Source organism: Argopecten irradians, chromosome 14 (assembly GCF_041381155.1).
Source record: "Argopecten irradians isolate NY chromosome 14, Ai_NY, whole genome shotgun sequence".
NCBI classification, from domain to species: Eukaryota; Metazoa; Mollusca; class Bivalvia; order Pectinida; family Pectinidae; genus Argopecten; species Argopecten irradians.
In genome coordinates this window covers 7,551,840-7,577,044 of record NC_091147.1, presented here as the reverse complement: position 1 = coordinate 7,577,044, position 25,205 = coordinate 7,551,840, and the positions used below count along the sequence as shown (strand labels likewise).

General features: G+C 34.3%; 1 protein-coding gene and 1 long non-coding RNA gene across 4 annotated transcripts in view; both read right to left on the bottom strand.

Moving 5' to 3' along the window:
- The window catches only part of LOC138308329 (uncharacterized), a 78,494-nt gene extending 56,656 nt beyond the window's left edge, over positions 1-21,838 (bottom strand). Inside the window, exons 1-6 of one of the 3 annotated variants that reach the window (XM_069249323.1) lie at positions 19,998-21,838; positions 10,726-17,405; positions 7,806-7,917; positions 7,014-7,163; positions 3,597-6,626; positions 2,474-3,124 (exon numbers count right to left, since the gene is read on the bottom strand). In XM_069249323.1, the coding sequence (XP_069105424.1) occupies positions 20,228-20,914 (687 nt within the window). In that variant the 5' untranslated portion in view covers positions 20,915-21,838 and the 3' untranslated portion in view covers positions 2,474-3,124; positions 3,597-6,626; positions 7,014-7,163; ... (1 more) ...; positions 10,726-17,405; positions 19,998-20,227. Of the gene's footprint in view, positions 1-764; positions 3,125-3,596; positions 6,627-7,013; positions 7,164-7,805; positions 7,918-8,267; positions 9,272-10,717; positions 17,406-19,997 lie in introns of those variants that run through there. The other 2 variants (XR_011206113.1, XM_069249322.1) reach the window with 2 other exon arrangements.
- Positions 21,839-21,874: 36 nt separating this feature from the next.
- Positions 21,875-24,446, bottom strand: LOC138308330 (uncharacterized). The gene is made up of 3 exons (XR_011206114.1): positions 23,658-24,446; positions 22,866-23,015; positions 21,875-22,501 (listed from the first exon to the last, which is right to left on the bottom strand). It is a non-coding gene; the product is annotated as an uncharacterized lncRNA (long non-coding RNA).
- Between the last annotated feature and the right edge of the window lie 759 nt (positions 24,447-25,205).

The following is a 25,205-nucleotide window of genomic DNA, read 5'->3' as shown; positions in this document are numbered from 1 at the left end:
TCCTCCTCCTCCTCCTCCTCCTTCTCTTCCTCCTCCTCCTCCTCCTTCTCTTCCTCCCCTCCTTTTCGGACCCTGTTCTGATATGTATATGATGTAAGGGTTATCAATAAGGCAAACTGCAACAATATATCGTAGAATAATTAATACGGTAAAAATGGCATTAATATATAGTACACAATAATAAATAATCAAACATTAAGATTCCAAATCTTGCTATCATTAAATACCTCCATTAACGTTAAAAACAAAAATGATATGTTGATGTAAGCTTATAAATCAAATAGAACATATCGAGGCTTGTTTACTAAATGGTTAAATATCACTTAATCTCTAAACATATTCTGAAAATAGATATTTACCGATTACTAGCCAGATGATTGCCTGCACTTTGATGAAGAAATGGACAGGACGTTGAGTAGATGAACATACTTTGACGATACAATAACCGACGGACACGACGTTACTCAGACATCCGAGGATGTTAGCCAGCGCAAAGGTAACGAAGCTACATTTAACAGGAAATGTAAGAAATAGTAGTAATTTCATTGGTAAAAGTGCAAACATTTACTTAGGTTCAAGATACCTTTCTACGTAAATGTACACCGACTTTTTGTGCATTTTAAAGCAAATAATAGATTTCCCTGCAAACGTTCTATCTTTTGACAAACATTTAAATCACGAAATACCATCTTTCACATCAAAACAATGGTTTTCATTATTTTGTATGATATGAGGGCTTATTTATAACCACTTGAGATACTTACTCCCTGTAGACCCTCCAATGCAGATGTCATCGTCACAAGCAGCGAGTTTTCGATCTGGGTCAATGTTTTATTCTCAGAAACAACTTCGAACAAACTGTTGGTTGTTAGGGATGTTACCTGCAGGACGACATGTAGAACTACCAAGAGGCTACATAAAATGTATACTTTAGACAACATTGTGAATTACACAATTACCTTCCGCTGTATCAACTGGTTCAGGTGAACCTGTCTCTTGGAAACATAACTTGTGGTATTTGTCCGCATCTGCGCGGAAGTCCACTGCATAGGTACATTATTTGTGCGTACTTTTTAATTTTTTTAATTTTTTTTTTATTTTGCCTTTTAACAAGTTGTGTAAAGACGTACATCTCGTCAAACTTTTAGTATATATGAGCTTGATATGTTCTGGTGTATGTGACGAGCACTTGTACCTTAATGAAGAGGCACAATAACGTCATTGTGGCAATATATGGTAGTCTGATGTATGATTCTGGCTGATGGCTCAAATACTGTATAAATGTTAAATCAGTGTAAAATACCGCCATTAACGGTTTCGAACTTATTCACGGGACTATTTTCGGAAATCGCCAATGTAGTACTTGAAAGCGTTATTCACGTCAGAGAGGGTGATATGAATTATCGTGGTTTTAGTTTTTGAATTTTGGGGAATGAACTGAAAATATTTCATCTATGGCCATGTTAGTTAATGACCAAGTAAATGTCCCCAGGTGTTTTCTGTAGTGTGTTTCAATGAGGTGACATACTTTATGCACAATAATATTATCCATGCATGTATTCTCTTTGTACTTTCTGAATTCATATTGAATGATAACAATTTTGTGAACGTTTACTCCATGCTTTATTCACCTATAATAAGCAATTTTCTTTCTAAACATGTGACATGACTGTATTGTAAGCTAGCTGCAAACTCCTAGAGAATAACATATTTTCCTTTGTGCATATTGTTTCTGTATACCTGGGAAAACAGATGTCGCGGACCAATCAGAGGCTTGGTATGAAGGGGTTTTCCAATTTTATTACAACTTCCTGGAAGTACAGGGTGTCCCATAAATTATGTTTACACTTTTAAAGTTCAATGTTTCCTTTAATACAGCACGTGAAGCACCAGGATTTTATCTCCAGAAAGTCTGCAATCATACATTTCATATTTTGATTAACAAACAGCTTAACAAACAAATATAGGTAATCTTAGCAAAGAGTTTCACAAAAGACATATTTTTGAGCAACCTTTGAACAGAAGTATTGAGGATTTGTTACTTATTTTATAAGGCCTAATTAATGCATTGGACAACATTGTCTGGTGTTGGTGATTATTTTCTGTACTTCTGGTAATACTCACAAAGGAAATATTTGAGTTGTAGAGAACTGGGATATTACATGACCAAAAACACTGTTTTTCAAAGCACAAAACATTTCACAGTGTCTGCATGATATCGTCTTGATGTGCCAATATCTTAAAAGTGATGACGTCATTTTGACGTCAGTGGTTTTTAGCAGAACCAAATTATAATTTTACATTATGCATACAATAAAACGTTTGATTGCATGTTTTCATGTTCAAAAATATCGTTTTTGTTGCTCATGTATGTCAAAAGTAATAACATTTTGAAAGTGTAACCTAGGACACCCTGTATCAGTGGTAGGAATCATAACAACAATGTTAGCTACATAAATACACACGAGGCAAATAAAGACAAAGTGTTTAATATGTATACATTACAAATATAATAACAACATAAATACTCCATGATAATTGTAATTGTGAAACAAATTTTGTCATTAATGTCCTAAGGCAGTCAGTCCAAAAAAAAATGAATCGGAAAGCGCACGGGTTATCGAAAATGGTTATCTGTTGCTAATTAAGTACTGATTAAAAACCATCGTCGATTGTTCAATCGAGTTAATAAAAGTATTCACTTTTGGCTAAAGAAGTTTATCTTATTTTCAGTGATCAAAACAAAATGCATCTGCACTTAAATACTTTGTCGAGGCTGAGGTTTGTACCGTATTCTCTTTTTGTATTTGCGATCACGTTGTTGTTTTCCCTTCAGAGCTTCCTTTTGGACTATACAATCTTTCACATATTAAAATCCAGCTAGTAAAGTTTCCTTTGTTGTATATGACCATTATATTAAATAATGGACACATAGGAGTCCATTATGCAACTTGCTGTAAATTATTATTGGGCCACTGTCCATCATTCCCCAAAATAATGGACAGTCGGGAGAATAATGAACAGTCTATTTTGTAAGAAAAAAGTTTATTGGACCAATCAGAATTTTACAATTATGTTCACTGCTCCATCGAAATTATTATATCCCTTCCAAGCTGTTACTGTTCTGAAAATAACAAAACACATTATTAGAGTCTTGCATTATTATTGGTTACATATTTTTAAAATTTGTAATTTAGGAGGAATAGGATTTCTAGATTCTTGACTGAGGTGGGATAATATGCCGTCTTTTCGCTCAGATATCTCACAACCCTTATAACATATAATTTTATGATTATGGTCAAACATAACATAATAATCATAGTAGAACGAAACCTGTCTAATCTGACACCTGGTTTCCCTACATCCTATCTGTGACTGTTCCGTATTCAACAATAGTATACAACAATATCCGACTTTCCTACATCCTGAATAATCTGACCAAACAAGTTGTTAACACGTGGTGTCGGATTAGACCGGTTTAACAGTATACCAGTGCAATGCTACCATATCAATCAGCTATTTTATCATATATATAACATGCGCATGGTCGATTTACAAAAAAAAACAGTAAATTTTAAATTGTAATGAAAACTCACCTTGCTTGTATGTATTTGGTGTTAAGTTAGACAATGCACATGTCCTTGTGCGAATAAACAGGTCACTTCAAACAGGTAAACAATTACTCCAGTTACAACGTTATATCATCTGAATCACAGCTGCGTACATCCCTAAATGATGACCGGGTAAGGAATATATCACTTTGCGACATGTTCAAAAAACACTGTTGTACCTCCAAAGGTGTAAAACTAAATGATTGTGCATGCATCTCAACATTGTTAGTCCATTATTTGTCACAGGTGAGTGAACACCTGTGTGATACCTGAAGTGGATGTCTCCTTTCTCTAACAGGGTACGCAAGGTAGTGGGTAGTGGTATGATGGGTTTTAAGTAGGATAAATTCCTCAAACTGTCCATTATTAGAGAGAATTGATTGTACCCCGCCCTGCGGGCTCGGTACTGTCCATTCTCTCTAATAATGGCCAGGTTTTCGGAAATTATCCATTACATATAAGCAATATTCGGATATTTTGTTCAAAATATACATTTAGTGTGGTCACCCTATAACGTGGTTGTCTACTTAATATCACCGACTTTATTCTTCATTTCAACAACCTATCATACCGTTGTCTAGTATATGTAACCGACTGTATTTTTCAGTGTGGTCGCCTTATAACAAGGTTTTCTTCAAAATATCACCGACTATATTCTTCATTTCGATAACCTATCATACAGTTGTCTACTAAATATCACCGACTGTATACTTCATTTCGATAACCTATCATACAGTTGTCTACTAAATATCACCGACTGTATACTTCATTTCGATAACCTATCATACAGTTGTCTACTAAATATCACCGACTGTATACTTCATTTCGATAACCTATCATACAGTTGTCTACTAAATATCACCGACTGTATACTTCATTTCGATAACCTATCATACAGTTGTCTACTAAATATCACCGACTGTATACTTCATTTCGATAACCTATTATGTGGTTGTCGTCTAAATATCACCGACTGTATATTTCAGTGTGGTCGCCCTATTATGTAGTTGTCTAGGAAATATTGCCGACTGTATACTTAAATGTGCTAGCCATATAATGTGGTAGTCTATTAGATATCGCTGACTGTATTCCTTAGCCCTATTCTGTATTTGCATATTACAGAGTTATCTACCCTTGTGGGTAGGTATCGATTGTGACGTCACGTGTTTGCGAGCGTAACGTCATACATTTAGGAGAAAACGACGTTAATTGCGCTCACAAAATAATGACGTAACAATCTATACCTACCCAAAAGGGAGCTAATTTTGTGAAATGCAAAGACGGAATAATGTACTACACACAGACAACACAATCATACCTACTATATGTAGATTTTTTTGTGAGAATGTGTATGGAACCCTAACACATGAAATTCCAATATTCGGTGTAGGTTGGTGTAATATTGTAGTGATATTTCTTACGAACAGTCAGATCTGCTTCAGTTCGCGTGTCCCAATGTGTATATCAACTGATTATATTTCACATACAAATAAGCATATTGTAGGGGTTTTCCATTCTACCACGACTTCCTGGTCAGGTTACTCTTGTTAGGGTTATATACCTCTTATGAGTCTATTACATACCAGTAACATTGACATTATTTCACATTGTATTGGTGAATATATCTATTTAGTAACCGTACAATGTACATTGGTCGTACATGTAAAATATGAACCCCATAAGGAAGTTTGCGAAAGGTTCAACATTATACTTTTATCGTGACAAATAGAAAAAAAAATAAGTAAAACTTCCAATACAAAACTATATGTTTGATTTTGAATTTTAATTATTTTTTTAAATTTTTAATTCATTTTATGCATATATACAATGGCGCAAGCATAATACAAAATTCTAGAAAATGTTTGACCAATTAGCGGGCGAGGTGTTCTTCAAGGGAAACCCGATATTGTAAACGGAACATTTATATTAAGCCGTATTGTCAAATCATTGCACATAACTCATCAACATACATGTACAAATTATGGAAATTAAACATTGTCTTCTTCCTATTTTTAAGAGGCATGCATTGAAATTAAGACTTAACTACCTTTTATGTAGATATGAAAATGTACAATATGAGGCTTAACAATTAATAATGATATATATATTATGATTATAAATTATTACTAAAAACGTGTAAACGTCATATATTTTGATATATTCAAAATGGAAACACAATACAGACTTATATTTACACACAGTATATTGCTTGATGACTTCCTGATTTATCCTAATCATTCTACAAACCTTAAGGTCCAACTGCCAAATCGTTATCGTGAAATTGCTATCGATTTTAAAATATCCTCGTGTTCATCTTTAAGAGTTTTCAGATAACCATTTCAGGATTATTAACACACTTGTTACGTGATTAACCGATGCAAGGCTTAAATTTTCCACAACTAGTCTTAAAATATCAGAAGAACAGGATAGACAACTCTCTGGTATCCATTTTATATTAGAACTGATGTCAGGCACATGACTATCCCTTCAATATTGTGATAGAAAGTCGTTTCCTGGGTCCTGGTCGTACTTGTAGGACGGATCATCCTGTGGTAGTTTATACTCAGTAGGACATCCTCTAGTAACTGTATTCCTTTGAGGCTTTACCACTGTATAGGTTTGAGGGTACTCCCTTTATGGCGGTTTGGAAGTACATTCTTGATGCGTTTTCAGAAACCTCTAGTGGGATGGTATCGGATAAGCCACTGAGAGGGAGAGAAGACTGTCCTGGTATGTCGTTTAGTGGGTATGAGGTATTACCAGTTGTTCGACTTCCTGTGGGCCCCATCATTACTTCGGGACCTTCGGAGTTTAGACGTGATGTATCATCCTCAATTTCGCGGTTGACATTGACGCTAATGATAACGATGGCGGCAAACAGATTGGCAGCGGCAGCACCACAACCGAGATAAAAAGAGCTTCCAGAATGGATTTCTCTTCTCGTGCCATCAAACCCGATCTCCGTGTGAATTACCGATTTAGACATCCAAATTAACAAAGATATCGCGATTACACCTGAAAACAAAGAAATATTTGATATCTTACACAAAACGTTATCGCGTAAGCTCTGCCAGATTAAAAAGTTTTGACCATGTAACATTGAATGAATGTTACTGTTAGAAATGATAAATATATCAAAATTTCGAATCCGTCTCTCTTGACATCTTTAGAGATGCTCCATCACAGACAAAGCATAAACGATACCCATCATTTAAATAATAACAAATATTTAATCTCGTATATTCATGTTCTTGTATGTGTCTAATAAACACAAAAATACATATAAAATAATTAATTTTGCTTTTGGTACATCCGCAATCAGTAATTTATTACATAACGACCTGTTTTAATCGGTATTGAATAATACTAGATATCTAAACATAATAAGAAAATAAGCATTACCTGACAAAAACCAAATTAGAGCTTGCACTTTGACGAAGCACCGGTGTTGATTGCGAGTAGATAAGAATACTTCGACGATACAATAAACGATGGATATTACATTACACAGGCATCCAAAAAGGCTTAAAGCCATGTAGATAAAGAAACAAACTGAAATGACAAAAGATAGAGAACAAATAGTGGCGGTGTGTTTTCCGAATACTGTGTGTACTGATGATTGACAATAATCGATTAACTGCTAGATTGACTCAACCGATTCAATCATTGATTTCATATTGCATACTCGATTAATCGGGTGATCAATTGTAAATAAAGAAAATCCTGTCTAAAATTTAGAATTCATTCTGTGTTTAAATTGTTCCTTCAACACCTTTTCACAAAATTTGTAATGAAAATGTGTCCATTGTTTATACATTATTTTAGTGTCTAAAAATTGAACTGTAAAATGACTATGAACAGAAAATCGAACCGATTAACTTCACTTATCTTCGGATCAGTAATGCGATTCCAATCGATGATTGAGTGTACTTTTAGGCTATCATAGAAATTGTATTATTTGGTAAATGAATAAGCATGGTATCAATTTCAAGACAAATTATTAAAAATGAACACCAATTCAACATCCATTAATTGAGAACTAAGCCTATATATAGCAAATTCGGTCTTGATTTTACTGCAAGTGGTGTTTTCTTTTGACAAACATTTATTAAAGAGCATGTTATTATCAACACCAACTGATTTCATGATTCTGAATGATGTACGGGCTTATCTATAACGACTTTGTATACATACTTGCAGGTGATGGTCCCACAAAGATATCGCCTTTTGAATTTATCTCGAATAGTCCGATTCCTGTACCTTTTTTTCCAGCAATGAACCAACTTTCAGTTACTAAGGCTGCTATCTGCAGAAAGAGTTGTAGAAAAGCTAGGAGGATGCATAATTTGTATATTTCAAATGGCATTGTTGATTATAAATGCCTGCCACAGTTACAGACTGTATAACTAACTCGGGTAATGTCGTCTGCTGGTTACATAACCTATAATCTTTGTCTGCGTCTGCGTGGTAAACGATACTTCACTGCTGATCATTCATGTGTGGGTTTTCATTATTGTTGACAAAATATTAAAATGTTGTCATGAAATACGTAGGGATTGATTGGGTACCGGTCAACAAATGACATGCATGGTACTGTATTCTCCAGGGCAATTGTCATAATATGTTGATCAAATATAAGTAGCATCGACTGTATACCTTAGCCGCAATCCAAACACGCACTCTTTTGTGCTACGTTGTGACAGGGTGTATATCAGAGGCTGATAGTGGTGGTATTGCTTACGAACAGTCAGATGAGATTTGTTTTGCGTCTCCCTGTGTGCATCTTAACTTCACATACCAGTAAACATATTGTATGGGTTTTCCCCTTTTACCCCAACTTCCTTGTCAGGTCTCCTATTATGGTTAGGATATACACTTCTTATCAGACTAAACTACCAGTAATATTGACATTATTTCACATTTTACTGATGTAACCAGGCGCAGATAGAGAGGGACCGACCCGGCTCCGCCCCTCCCCCTTTATAGAGAATCGTCTCTATCAAAGATCATGTGAAAATTCGTGATTCTTGATAAAGACCAGCTAACGTTTAAGATAAAAAATCACTATTTCAACAGCTTAAACAGTTACATGGGGTTGTTTTAATATTCTGCTACACTTTTGCTAGCTCATAGTACAGGAGCTTAACATCCAGTCAATAATACATACATGTAGCATAAATAAAGTTCTCGTGTATAATCGCGCCTATAATACAATAATATATCATTCTTCAAACATATAGTAACACTAACTTAAGTCATCTTGAAAGTACCGTTTGCAAATCGGAAATTTCACTCCGACAATCACGAAAATATTTTCATTTATTTGCAGCCGGCTGGGAAACATCGTAGGCCGGGGTATTTACATATCCCGTATAATGATAGGCGACATATAGAGGTTTATTTTTTATCAATGATTTGTCCATATTTTTTATGAAAATCGTTAATAATCCTGTAATATCCATAGCTCTAATGGCATCGTAAAGTATAATCTGCATGTACAAACGTAATGGAAATAGAGGATGAATTGCTTCGAAGTATCTACGCGCAATCTTTATGAGCTGAAATTAATACATCTTGTTTATATGTTTAGGAGATAAGCCGAAAACTGTACTATATGTGTGAGAGGGTACAGCAACAAGGCTCGTTAGGGCCGAGTGCTGTTCCCTCTCACACATATAGTACAGTTTGAGGCTGATCTCTAGCTTAAAAAACACAGTTCCTTTTGTGTTAATAAAACCCTACTATACAAAGCATTCATCATTTATAAACCGGGTGGGTAGCATATGTTAAAAGTAACAACAATGTGCATTCATTCTATTCATCTTATGTCATATCAGTAACAGGTAAAGCATGCACATTTTCACAATGTGTCCCGAGAATGGACATAGACTTGCTCTACCAGGACAATGTCTTTATTGCTGATTACTTGATTAGTGACACATTGTATATAGAAACTGAAAGGGATGTACAATGTGTGAGTAGTGTTTTCTTGCATATCTGACAAAACAAAATGAAAACAAAGCACGAGAAATGGATTTCAGCAAAATTTAACAAACATTCAGTTTCATATGCAATTTGAAGAACTCAAATACACAAACTTAAGTCTAATTTATAGGTAGCAGTGTACAGTAAGACCGAATGGCCATGGGTGAGATTAAGCAGAAAGTCCCTCTTTTATTATATGCATAAAAAAATAAAAAAATGTATATGTCCTAAAATTGGTGAATTCAATCTAGAGAATTATATGCAGGCTTCACATTTGCATAAAGAAATTCACCAAAATGGGTTAGAGATTAATGGTTTAGAGGGTATCCGAATGTGCGTCTAAGATGGAAAAACTCAATACTATAGCAGCAGAAAATGATAGCCGGGGTACGAGGTAAGATTGCTCAAAATTTTAATGATATACCTATGTCGAAATAGGCTCAGTACCGCTATCACGGCAGTGATGCTTGGTTTTAAACTATGTTAAAGAAAAAAAAATCATCCTAGAGGGGGTGTAATTTTGGGTTAAAAATCCCAATTTTTGCATTAAAAAAAAAATTTGGTTACCATGGTTTTTACAGGCTCACAAAACCACAAAATGCAGACCTGTCCAAAAATGGACTCTGCATAACAATTACAAATGTTGTGTAGATTCAAAAAATGTATACTGTACTTTTATATCGATGTTATTTAAGGTTAAAAAGCTGTGTGTACATAATCAAAGCCTGCACTTTATTTTGCTGAATTTTTCAAATCTACTGTACACTGCCAACATAAAAAAGACTATTCTATCCATTTTTAAGTGAGAAATAATTGATTTCAGTATTCGTCACCTAGAAGCATATTGATTTTCAAAAAATTTTGGGGAGGACCCTCCAACCCCCGATTCAAGATTTCTGTAACTTCAATTTATCCACGATGTGCTTCGAATGAAAAATATTTTAAAGATAATCTATGTTATTAATTTTAAACATTGTTGGATAGAACTGAATAAGCATATTTTTAATGCCTAATTATCCATTTTATTAGCTAAGAAATAGTTGATTTTTAACAATAAAAAGTGTCCAAATGCTACATAAAAGCATCTAGAATACCAACATTTCTGGGGGAAACCCACATACCCGCTTACCAGAAGGCGGCAACTGATCCCCTCTCGTGCTCTCCCTTAGTCTCGGCCTTTGGCCACGAAGCGCTGGCCTGCGGCTATCATGGGAGCCTTTTCTGAATCCGCCCTTGGTAACCATATCTAGGCCGTAAATGTAATACCCCATAAGTAAGTTTGCAAAAGGCGCCACATTGTACTTAAATCGTGACAAGATACAAACTGAAAGTAAAATGATTAATTGATTTTGAAAGGTGGTGTTCAAGCTAATGTTAAAAATCCCATTGAAACTACCCACAGCCCAATCTTCTTGAAACTTTGCATATCGAAAGAACTACTATTTGTCCCTTTAGAATGACAATACTTTTTCTTTTTGTGATTTTAAAAAGTCCCAAAGCGCCGGAATTTTTCGTATTCATTTTCCTTAAAACTACCTGCACAATATGCCAAAATACGTTAGCCTTTGTTGAATATTCTACATTTTTATTCATAAATCATTTAACGGGAAATTTTGTTTGAAATAAATGAAAAGTTTACACTTTTGGGAACAACCGAAAACGAAAATTGCTCTTTAGCGTCTCATTTCACCCTATTACGTTTTTTTTTACAATTTTACCCGACATTAAAAATAATCTCATGACATATTCTCTCTATACGTAAATTTGATTCGGAATTAAAATCCGGAAAAACAGTTTTTGAGAGATTCGAAAATAGAGATTGCAAGTATACCTAGCTATACTTTTCCAGTTTATGATTCTAAAGTCCGATGTAAGTGATAATTAGTGTACAGTAATAATTTTAGATGTTATATATCATGGTAACACCTTTGAAAATATATTGATTGCCATGGTAACAAAACGGATGCCTCTGATTGGCTGAAATTTGAATAATGTCAGAATTAAATGAAAAATGGTATATATAGGTTACGAGGTATGCTGAATAACATGTTTTCACACTTTTAAAATATTGGTTGCCATGGAAACAAAACAGAGGCCTATGATAGGTTGAAATTTAGATATTGTCAGATCTAAGTGAAAATTGATATATATGGGTTATGAAGTATGTTTAATATCATGGTGTCACTTTCAAAAAGATATTTTATCATGGAAACAAAACGGTGGCTTCTGATTGGTTGAGTTCTTTAGATACATGTGTATAAGTGTACATTGGTAAATATGAGTTATGATGTATATCGAATGAGATATGACAGTTTTAAGTATTTTGATGTTATTGTAACGAACATAAGGTTCCCTGAATTAGTGAAAAAAAATAGTCAAAATTAATATTGTAATCTTTATTTGAAAAGCAGATGTAACTTTCCTTTGTAGTCATTTTTAATTCTATTTAAGATTGTTTGTATCTACATAAGAGGGATGGATAATCTTAATGTATATCTTTGAATTTGAGTTGGTGACAAAAATACCTTTCTTTCAAATAATTGATTGATTTCTCATATTAAAAAGAAACTATTTGTTTCATCCAATAGCATAAATAGTTATTAGGCTTTTTTGTACTGTTAGGGAAACTACACTATTTTATAGTGTATATGTTAGTTTACAAAAGCTATTACTAATTTTTGTTTTATTATAGTCTGTATCTATGATCATTTTTGCATTTACAGTCATCTAAGGCAAATATTGATTTTGAAGAAAATTCCCCTGGCTAAATTTCAGCCTAAGAAATGTTTTTCCAGGATTTCATTTCCTTTTTTAAAAAGTATGTAATATAAGATTATACCATTATCATGTTTTTAAAACGGATTAAAAGTGTGGACAGAATCGATAACATGCCAAATATTTTGAGCAAACCCAATATCCTCAATTTTTATCATGCTAAAAATTTGGATTGTTCTGCTTGAAAAATCAATTTGTAGTGAAAATAATTAGTAGATGTCATTATAAATGGGTATAAAAGAATGAATTATCTTTTATTAACAAAAAATAATTCAAAATAAAAATATGTTCAAAAGGTGAACACAAGGGGTCCCCTTGCCACATACTCAGAGTATTGATAGAAAACATCATTTTAGTCCCTTTATTTATTAAAAAATACAAAATAGATTAAAAGCACATAGAAAATAATTATGTACTTAGACCTTTAAAGTTGCCATCACTTACTCTCATAAAACATACAGTGTGTGAATATTGATGCTTATAGATGATGTTTCAGATCCATGAAAGCATCAATTTAATTGTTTAATAACTTTGCGAATACGAATTTTACAAATGTCAGTAAATTTCAAAAGTTTAAAACATAGAGAGGCGGAGAAAAATATGTATAACACACTTTAAATACTTTTCTATGCCAAAAATACAACAAGTCATAGACCATACAACTTTAATGCAAAATTTGAAAAAAAAATCGGAGCCTGGTCGGATTTTACAACCCAACCTTTAAATAATTTTGCCAAAAAATGTGGCATTATTTTCATTCTTACTCAACAAGTTTCGGGTTTTATACCTGACGGAACAACATGCATATACTAAAATTATTATATACATCTACACACAGACGCAAGGATAACACACCTAACACAACGTACGAATAACGTGAATTAAAAAGACCAACCAAATAAGAATTTATGAATATGCATATTAAAAATAAAAACAAAACCAAAGGAAATATTATCAAAATACATTGTACTAACTGCAGATGAGAGATAATTTTCTTTCATACCTACGGGTGTAATACTGGCTGGTCTAGGGCAATACACTCATGTCGCCTGAGGCTGTATTGCATGGCTACCCATGCAATACAGTCAGACTTTATGAAAAAGTAATTGATAATATTTATATATCATTTCGGTAATTGTAAGCTCAGTCAGGTAAAGAAGTTTTGAACAAGTGTTATAAAAGTCATACTCAGATAAACTGTAAAAATGTAAACAAAAAATGCGGAAGGCAAAGCATATATGCATAAGCAAGGAAAAGCTGTCATTAATGTAATATATAATTATCAATAAGGTATACTGTAATGATATATCATAGAATAATATATTAAGTGAAAATGGCATTAATATATAGTACACAATAATAAAAAATCAAACATTAAAATCCCAAATCGTTCTCTCTTGCCATCATTAAATAACTTCAATAACGTTGATAGCAAAAATGCAATAATGATATGTTGATGTAAGCATACACATGAAATAGAACATGCCGACGTCTTTTGATTTTGATTGAAAGTCGCCTAATCTCTTCATAATATGATTAATTTTATTTGCATTTTTACATCCACAAACACGGATCGACAATAAATTACAAAGAAAACATTGCATGTATAATATGATGATAATAAAACAAGTACAACTTATTGATTCAACAAGCCCGCTTTCCTCAGTTCAAACGACTTTTTAAGGAAGAGACCCTAACCTTGCGGAAATTGTTGTTCATTAGATGGCGATTACTTTACTAAATTTTCATGGTCAGAATTAATTTTGTATTTAGATAAGAACTTTTTTCAATAGAATTTACTGAACACTTTAGGATGAAATGAGATTTATCCTCTACACTCACTTCATCCTCTACAATATTACAAAATTTACATACCGATGTTGTCGAGGTATAGTTTTTGTCCTACCGGCTTCAATTTCTAGGTTATCATTACTGATCCTCCACCAATTAACGATATTCAAAATTTTGCGAAAAAAGAAGATAATATTCCTCTATATTGTTTTGTTTGAGTTTACTATTATCATTACTGCGATCTAAAAGCTGCATTTTGCTCGAGAAAATAATGTCGAATCTGCAATGTATAGATCTGTTTAATGCATGGACCATTTAATCTGGCTTGTTCTTTCCTACTTAAATTTCATTATTTTCAGAAAATAGATATTTACCGATCACTAGCCAGATCATTGCCTGCACTTTGATGAAGAAATAGACAAGACGTGGATCAAATGAACTAACTTAATAAATATTTCTCTTTATTTTCCCTTTTAACAAGTTGTGTAAAAAAACGTACATCTCATCAAACCTTTAGTATATATTAGCTTTGATATATTCTGGTGTATGTGACGAACACTTGTGCACCAATGAAGTGGCACAATAATGTCATTGTGGCAATATATGGTGTTCTGATGTATGACTTTGGCTGATGGCCATATATGGTATTCTGATGTATGACTTTGGCTGATTGCTCAAATACTGTGTAAATGATAAATGAGTGTAAAATACCGCCATTAACGGTTTGGAACTTATTAACGGAGGGTATTTTCGCAAATCACCAATGTAGTGCTTGAAAGCGAGAATTATCGTGATTTTTGTTTTTGGATTTTGGGGAATTAACTGAAAATTAATCTATGGCCATGTTAGTCAATGACCAAGAAAATGCCCCCGGGTGTTTTCTGTAGTGCGTTTCAATGAGGTGACATACTTTATGCACAATCATCTTTTTCCATTTTCTACGTACTTTCTGAATTCATATTGAACAAAAAAAAAATTGTGAACGTTTACTCCATGCTTTATTCACCTATAATAAGCAATTTTCTTTCTGAACAGGTGCGATGACTCATTATTGTAAGCTAAATTCAAATTCCTATAAGAATTGACATATTTTCCTTTCTGCATATTGCTTCTGTATACCTGGGAAAAACAGATGTCGCGGGCCAATCGTAGGCTTGGGGTATGAAGGGGGTTTCCCTTTTCATTACGACTTCCTGGTATTATCATTGGTAGGGATAATTTATGTTACCACCAAACAATAACAACAATGTTAGCTACAGAAATTCACAAATTTCTATAAAACATACGATGAAAACACATATCGCATTTGACTGATAATACTCCTAATTTTGTGTTCCACACATTTCTCAGGTTGTATTATTGTCCAGAACAAGCAGAAGTCACTTGCACTGATAGATCTTTTGACAGGTGTTACCCTGTGGTAGTCTGTATTGAGTTAAATTGACATAGCGTTGAAGAATTTTATCTAAAATATATGCGAAAATATGTAACAATGCGTATAGAATATGTGAAAATAGAAATGTAATGAAAGATGTATATTTTCAAAAGTTTATGTTAAAAAGATGTCAAAATATGTAAAATGTGAAAATAGAAATGTAATGAAAAATGTATATGTTCAAAATTTATGTTAAAAAGTTATGTAAAACATGTAAAGAATTCGTGAAAATAGGTAAAAAAATGCAATGTTATGTGAAAAGTTTTATTGAATTATTGCATTTATTGAATTTAATTTAAAACAGTCAGTGACTTATTAAGACACAACAACACAAATACATGTACGATGAATTAAAGATAAACAATACACGAATAACAAATAGAATAAGAAATCAATTAATACAGTAATTTCCGGTTCCATTCGGCTAGTTTTTAACTCTGTAAGATTCTTGATAGAAAGCTCTATACCCATTCTATACTTCAAACACACTTGGTGAATTATCATTCCAAATGTTTTATCTGGATTGTTAAACATATTTGTTTGTTTGTTTGTTTGATTTATTAACGTCCTATTAACAGCTATGGTCATGTAAGGACGGCCTCCCATGCATGCGGTGTGTTGTGTGTGTGTTGTGCGAGGTGCGTGTTTCGGGAGACTGCGGTATATTCATGTAGTGTCTTCTTGTATAGTGGAACTGTTGCCCTTTTTATAGTGCTATATCACTGAAGCATGCCGCCGAAGACACCAAGCAACACACCCCACCCGGTCACATTATACTGACAACGGGCGAACCAGTCGTCCCACTCCCTGTATGCTGAACGCTAAGCAGGAGCAGAAACTACCACTTGTATAGACTTTGGTGTGTCTCGGCCAGGGGACAGAACCCAGAGCCTTCCTCACAGGGGCGAGCGCTCAACTCAAGGCCAAAAGTGAGGCGGTGCCAAGGGAGGCATTAGGAAAGATAAAGTCAGTTAGGAAGAAGAGAAAAGATAAGATCCTAAATTTAGTCGCCTTTTACGATCATGCAATAGGGGCAGCAGGTACAATTCTAACGCCCTACCTGCAGGGCCATGTTAAACATATACTAGACAAAATGAGATCATAAATCACACATATACAGGTTTCCACTGGTCTGAGTTAGCTACAGAGTCAATTGTGTGTTGTTTTTTTACAACAAAGTTCGGCTCCTATTGGCTGGTACAAGTTTTTTAATTTAACTATAACCTTAGAGGTGTCTAACCAGTTAATATCATATCTTTACATCGGCTCTGTGTTTCACCCGGCAACCTATTTATTCCCCACGATACACTTGATTCGTAGGTAGCCCAATGCATGTACATTTATGTTACACACCAATGCATTCATACATACGCATACGGCAACTGACCCTAAAACTCCAGCTGTCCCTTCAGTGGCTTCTTTGTTCAACAGAAGTCCGGAGGGGGACGTAGGGTACATTCCTGTGGCGGTTTAAACTTGTCCTGCTTTGGTGTTTAACGAGTAGACGTGATGGTATGCTGGTGGGGAGATAACTCCTACAGATGACTGTCCATTTCCCATTTCAACTGCCTGAGAATGTCCACTGATCACGATGCCAGTGGTTGGTGCCTCGACCACAGGGAGACGTCTGGCAATAATTGTAATAACGATGGCAGAAACGAAAAGGACTGCACCAATTACACAGCCTATATAGAAGGAGTACCCGGGAGAGAGCGAAATGGATGATAGCGAGCGCGTGGTCGAAAGTTTATCATTAGCAGCCACCAGCGATATGAAGATCCAAATTACTGAAGCAATGAGACATCCAGCTGAAATTATAATAAAACATTACATAAATTACCTAACATTTGGATTTCTGTTGTAAAGCGATTTGCTATTGTTTAATTATGTTTTGTACATCATATAATTCTACAGAACATACATTTTAATCGCACATATTACAGCTGCCATCTCATGAGAAACGTAGTATTTTCTTTTCTCGATTTTACTTGTTGATGTCCGTTACTTCCTGAAATCAAAATTATCATTTTTGTTCTACGATATACGATCACAAAACGCTTAAAATGCTTTAAACACTCTAGTGATCAGTTTTCCCGATTGATGATATTTAATATGATTTTTGAAAGCATGAAAATAAGCATTTTACCTGTTTTTTCCGAAAATCAGGCATTCAAAACCGGAAGTGTGTTTTGTTTTATTAATAAATAAGTTAAAATATTATTTTTTCTATCCAAAATCGTACTCAAACCGTCTGAAAATTACTGAACTTTTACAACATATAAAAGTTATTCTTCTATATTCAACTATATAAGAGTTTATCTAAAACCCCTAAGCACATACAGCGGTACATCTGCCGATCGTAAAAATGGAGGAGTTGCCAATCTCTATCTATATATGATTCTGGTAAAGGAGTACCTTCCAAGGGAGGTTACTCGTACTATGAAGATTAATTTTTTGCCTGTAATACTTGTACTTTTGCAATGCGAAAAGGTCCAACTGTATTAGTGCCAATATAAGCATATACATATTTAAATGAGCAAATCGTTAAAATAAGTTAGTAGACGACCTTGACTGTAAACAAAATGCAGTATAAAATGAAGCTGATATATACGGAAAAAAATTATTAAAAATATATATACTTACAAGCTAACCGATACTTACATTAGATGTATCATTGGCTTCTTAGGTAAAACATGTGTTTTCGTTTAAATATCACAGTGTATATAACAATAATGACAATAAAAAGCTCTCCGAATTTTATAACATATATGTATATTTCATTTTTCACAAATAAATACAGGCAGCCACTTGAAACGTCATGATATACACGTGCATATCAAAAGGTCTCAAATACTTTTAAATGACATACGTTTCAAATTGCTTATAAACGTTTCTGTGTGCCCCTGTGTTTTGACTGAGGTGACCAAGATTGCATTTTACGGCCTCGGAATAGCATTTAGAGACTGCTTGTTTTACACATGTTCCTAGAAATATAACTGTCGAAAACAGATATATCAAGATTTAATATCCCATGAAAAGTTACATAATATAAGACCACGATCGAGAGAGCACCGTGGGTAGCGATAGGCCAAGGACGTCTCCTTGCAGGCGGTGTATAGGATTTGCAAATTATTTAGTCTAGATGAAATAAATGATTATTCTAATTACTGGTTTATGAAAATAATCAATGTACTTGCAATATTTCCAACGTTGGACATTTTTATTTTGCTACAATTAATATCGACGCTGCTATCGTTTGTGCGATGAAATGAGGTGAGGAGGTTTTGCCGAGTCATCTCGGTTTTCCGTGTCGACATCAAGATAAAAATTGTATTTTAAGATAGTGACCGTGTATTCTGTTTATCCTGCAACTTTTTCATTATACATACAGAAGATGGTATTCAAAACGAAAGCAAATTGTCTGTTATTTACACGATTTCGCTCAAAGCGAAACACTTCTTTGATGATCAAGAAAAGATGCATTCACTATGAGTGTGTACTCCTTTTTACTACCGTGGGAAATATGTAAGCGACGTCATTTCGGTGATTGTGACGTCACAGTTTGGCGGGACTGACTGCCGTTTCATTCAATCCTACTAAAAGTGACGTCACTGGAATGTTCGGGATCAAGTCATCAAATTTAGAAACTGAATCAAACGAAAGAAATTGAACATTTATTTACTGACATCGTAATATTTTCCTATTGCAACTATTACAGGAAATTCTTATTATCTGGTATCGAGTTTTGTGCCCGACTAATATCGATATTAAAGCCGAAAATGCATTGTTTCTTGATATTGTTCCGCTTCTTTTGTTGACTTTATATTCGTTAAATGAACTTAACCCGCGAAGGGCATCAGAACGTTTGTTTTCAACGGGAATAAACACCGTAGAGATAAAGACCTTCCAAGTATGGCAAAAGTGAATATTTGCATCAGGGAAATAGGGACACATAAAGTCGAATTTATCCAAAAGTAATTAAGTTACACTACATTAATTTCGCTGGAACACTTAAAAAATTGTTCTGATTTCAGAACAATTGGAATTATGAAGATACCTCTAACAGTATTTTTATTATTATTATTATATATAATGTAAGTTAATAATATGGACCACCCGTGAATACCGGACCTGAAAATTGCGATCGAACTTACTCAGGGACGCTTTACTATTTATGGACGCTTTAACAGTTACAAGCGCTAATATTTGTTTTAAAAAGCTTTATCCCAGTATGTATATATATGTAAATATTGTATAAACAGAAGCCAATATCAGACAGGGAAGTAAAAGTGGATAAACCACAAGTACATCGTGTATAAATAAATATATTATATATATGTGTTATTTAAAGAGGATAAAAAGCATATATAATGGGTTCAAGTATGGTGGACAGGGCTTACCTTATAAAGTACATGTACTTATGTACGTTTTGAAGTTATACTCCATATAATCCAAACACACAGAGAATTTCACACCGAAACACACTCGTGCACATAATATCCAACTTGCCAAAAAGGCTTATTCAAGAAATGAGTTCAGCTAGACACCAGACATGTGGTATCTAAAGTCACATGCTGAACTAACGGAATACACTTCGACACTTATTTGTTAAGATGAAAGTTGGCATTGTTTAACACATACTCCTCCGAGAGTACGGTGTTATATGATAATCTTCGTTTCTTCCCGTTTTAAAAACAGCAAAAAGTTTTCCGTACAAACTGTATGTATTCTGCACACAGTTAAGTTTGTAAGCTTCACTTAATTTCCCTTGATTAGCTCTGGTAAGATCTTCGAAAATCGCAGTCCCTGTCCCTTTCAGGTTCAGTCGCGCGCGTAAAATAGCTGCCTTTTTGGTCCTGTGGGTGAATTTCACAATAATCAGTCTTGGCCTGTTGATCCCGTATCTCCAAAGTCGGTGGGCAATGTCAATATCTCTGGACTCTACCGGAATTTTTACAGTCTCCGATACAAAATTCTGCTTAGACTCTAGTTCACTGTTTCTGGTCTCCATTGTATCCAACTGCTCTTCAAGAAAACGTACTCGTTCCTTCAGATAGTCTTTCTCATTGTCAAGATCATAGATACCTCCCTCAAGTCTTCCGATCATATCCTTATTCTCCTGCTTGATGGCACGTTTCAAGCCCTGAATCTTTGCTTCCATAAAGTCTTTGGTGACCATCATGGAGAGCATACTGTGAATTTCCTCAAGTTTCTCATCTGTTGATTTCTTCTGGGAATGTGGATCTAGTCCAGCATCACTCTGTCTGCTACTCTGATTTCTGGTTTTAGCACCGGTTGAGGATCCCGAGATAGACATATTGCCCTGTAGAAAAGTAAATATGTATCACTGTCCGGGCTATTCACTAATACATGTATGTATGTGTGACTGGTGGCGTCGTGAGTAGTGGTCACCGTGGTCAATTCAAACCATGTCTAACAAACACATTGTCCACAAACACTCCGAAATTCCATATAAACTTTTCGCTGGATGACGAAAAAGTTACATTATACAAACATGATACGTTTTTATGAAGGACCACACGATGAAAACAAGGTAATCCTGGGTAATATAGGGCAAATATTGATTTTGAAGAAAATTCTCCCAGCTGAATTTCAGCCTAAGAAATGTTTTCCAGGATTTCATTTTCCTTTTTGAAAAAGTATGTGAAATAAGATTATACCATTATCATGTTTGTAAAACGGATTAAAAGTGTGGACAAAATCGATAACATGCCAAATATTTTGGGCAAACCCAATATCCTAAATTTTTATCATGCTAAAAATTTGGATTGTTCTGCTTAAAAAAAAATTGTAGTTAAAATAATTAGTAAATGTCATTATAAATGGTTATAAAAGAAAGAATGAATTATCTTTTATTAACAAAAGTAATTCAAAAATAAAATAAATATGTTCAAAAGGTGAACACAAGGGGTCCCCTTGCCACATACCTAAAGTATTGATAGAAAACATCATTTTAGTCCCTTTTTTTCTGAAGTAACATGAATAACTCTGGGGTATTTAAAGTTATCCCAATAATCTCCGATTCCAACTATTGCTAAACATAACTGTAAATCTAGAAATTATAAGTGAAAAAGACACATATTCACACACAGTATATTGATTGATGGCTTCCTGATTTATCTTAATCATTCCGCAAGCCTTAAGGTCCAACTGTCAAATCGTTATCGTGAAATTGCCATCAATTCTAAGATATCCTCGTGTTCATCTTTAAGAGTTTTCAGATAACCATTTCAGGATTGGCTTAACCACTACCACTTGTTACGTGATTAACCGATGCAAGGCTTAGATTTTCCACAGCTAGTCTTAAAATATCAGAAGAGCAGGATAGACAACTCTCTGGTATCCATTTTATATTAGAACTGATGTCAGGCACATGACTATCCCTTCAATATTGTGATAGAAAGTCGTTTCCTGGGTCCTGGTCGTACTTGAAGGACGGATCATCCTGTGGTAGTTTATCCTCAGTAGGACATCCTCTAGTAACCGTATTCCTTTGAGGGGTTTCCACTGTATAGGTTTCAGGGTACTCCTTTATGGCGGTTTGGAAGTACATTCTTGATGCGTTTTCAGAAACCTCTAGTGGGATGGTATCAGAATAAGCCACTGAGAGGGAGAGAAGACTGTCCTGGTATGTCGTTTAGTGGGTATGAGGTATTACCAGTTGTCCGACTTCCTGTGGGCCCCATCATTACTTCGGGACCTTCGGAGTTTAGACATGATGTATCATCCTCAATTTCGCGGTTGACAATGACGATAATGAAAACGATGGCGGCAAACAGATTGGCAGCGGCAGCACCACAACCGAGATAAAAAGATCTTCCACAATGGATTTCTCTAATTACCGATTCAGACATCCAAATTAACACAGATATCGCGATTACACCTGAAAACAAAGAAATATTTGATATCTTACACAAAACGTCATCGCCTGATCGTCAAGGTTACTACGCATAGGTTGGATGTGATGTACTGTTAGAAATGATAAACATATCAAAATTTCGAATCCGTCTCTCTTAACATCTTTAAAGATGCTCCATCACCGCCAAAGCATGAACGACAAATAATAACAAACATTCAATCTTGTATATACATGTTCTTGTATGTGTCTAGTAAACACAAAAATACATATAAAATAATTAATTTTGCTTATGGTACATCCGCAATCAGTACTTTATTACATAACGACCTGTTTTAATCGGTATTGAATAATACTAGATATCTAAACATAATAAGAAAATAAGCATTACCTGACAAAAACCAAATTAGAGCTTGCACTTTGACGAAGAACCGGTCTTGATTGCGAGTAGATAAGAATACTTCGACGATACAATAAACGATGGATATTACGTTACACAGGCACCCAAAAAGGCTTAAAGCCATGTAGATAAAGAAACAAACTGAAATGACAAAAGATAGAGAACAAATAGTGGCGGTGTGTTTCCGAATACTGTGTGTACTGATGATTGACAATAATCGATTAACTGCTAGATTGACTCAACCGATTCAATCATTGATTTCATATTGCATACTCGATTAATCGGGTGATCAATTGTAAATAAAGAAAATCCTGTCTAAAATTTAGAATTCATTCTGTGTTTAAATTGTTCATTCAACATCTTTTCACAAAATATTGTAATGAAAATGTGTCCATTGTTTATACATTATTTTAGTGTCTAAAAATTGAACTGTAAAATGACTATGAACAGAAAATCGAACCGATTAACTTCACTTATCTTCGGATCAGTAATGCGATTCCAATCGATGATTGAGTGCAGTTTTTGGCTATCATAGAAGATTTATTATTCGGTAAATGAATAAGCATGGTATCAATTTCAAGACAAATTATTAAAAATGAACACCAATTCAACATCAATTAATTGAGAACTAAGCCTATATATAGCAAATTCGGTCTTGATTTTACTGCAAGTGGTGTTTTCTTTTGACAAACATTTATAAAATAGCATGTTATTATCAACACCAACTGTTTTCATTATTCTGAATGATGTACCGGCTTATCTATAACGACTTTGTATACATACTTGCAGTTGATGGTCCCGCAAAGATATAGCCTTTTGAATTTATCTCGAATAGTCCGATTCCTGTACCTCTTTTCCCAGCAATGAACCATCTTTCAGTTACTAAGGCTGCTATCTGCAGACAGAGTTGTAGAAAAGCTAGGAGGCTGCATAATTTGTATATTTCAGATGGCATTGTTGATTAGAAATGCCTCCCTCAGTTACAGACTGTATAACTAACTCGGGTAATGTCGTCTGCTGGTAACATAACCTATGTTCTGTGTCTGCGTGGTAAACGATACTTCACTGCTGATCATTCATGTGTGGGTATTCATTATTGTTGACAAAATATTAAAATGTTGTCATGAAATACGTAGGGATTGATTGGGTATCGGTCAACAAATGACATGCATGGTACTGTATTCTCCAGGGCAATTGTCATAATATGTTGATCAAATATAAGTATCGTCGACTGTATTCCTTAGCCACATTATGTGCTACACACAATCCAAACACGCACTCTTTTGTGCTACTTTGTGACAGGTTGTGCATCAGAGGCTGATAGTGGTGGTATTGCTTACGAACAGTCAGATGAGATTTGTTTTGCGTCTCCCTGTGTGCATCTCAACTTCACACACCAGTAAACATATTGAATGGGTTTTCCCCCTTTACCCCAACTTCCTTGTCAGGTCTCCTATTATGGTTAGGGTATACACCTCTTATCAGACTAAACTACCAGTAATATTGATATTATTTCACATATTACACAGGAAAAAGTGCATACACGTTTTACGTACGTTATAAAACGCATGTAAAACGCATGTTGAGGACCACGCATGTAAAATGTACATACGAAACGTATGTAATACGTGTGTTAAACATGCGTAATACGTATCAAAACATGTGTTATACATACGTTTTATCCTATTACAAAATCCACCTTTTTAAATGTTTTATGTACATTTACATGGTCTTTGAAGTGCAACATATATTTGTCATTTTCAAAAGTAAAGTTTAATTCCATTTTATTTGTATTATCGGTTCAATGACCTGTCCAATGACTGTTATTTTTTCATACATAGTATGTTGTATTTACAAACGAGTGACTACATATTGATAAATTTCATAATCTCAGGATAATTTTATTTTTTCTTCATCAATTTTTAATAAAGGCTTAAATCTTTACTAAAGTCGTGCCCAATGTTCAATTGTTTTCAAATTCTGGCTCAGTGAGTCCAGAAATCAATTTATGTTGTTTGCACATTGTAACATGTAAATACATTTTTTCCTTTGCATATGCATAATGAAGTTACACGTATAATCCTTAGTTACATTTATAATGACAATTCTAGGGCATATACTCATGATCTCGTAGATCAAAAAGCATCCTCGATACTCCAGGGGTTTCGATCACTTACGATCTGTACATAGGTCGTAAGTGATCGGAACCCCTGGAGTATCGAGTATGATCAAATAACAGCTGTAGACCTACTACATTGTACATCATGAAGCGCTGGTCAGCTGATATTGATCATATGTATTCAGAGAATTAGTCTTCAAAACTGTTAAAAT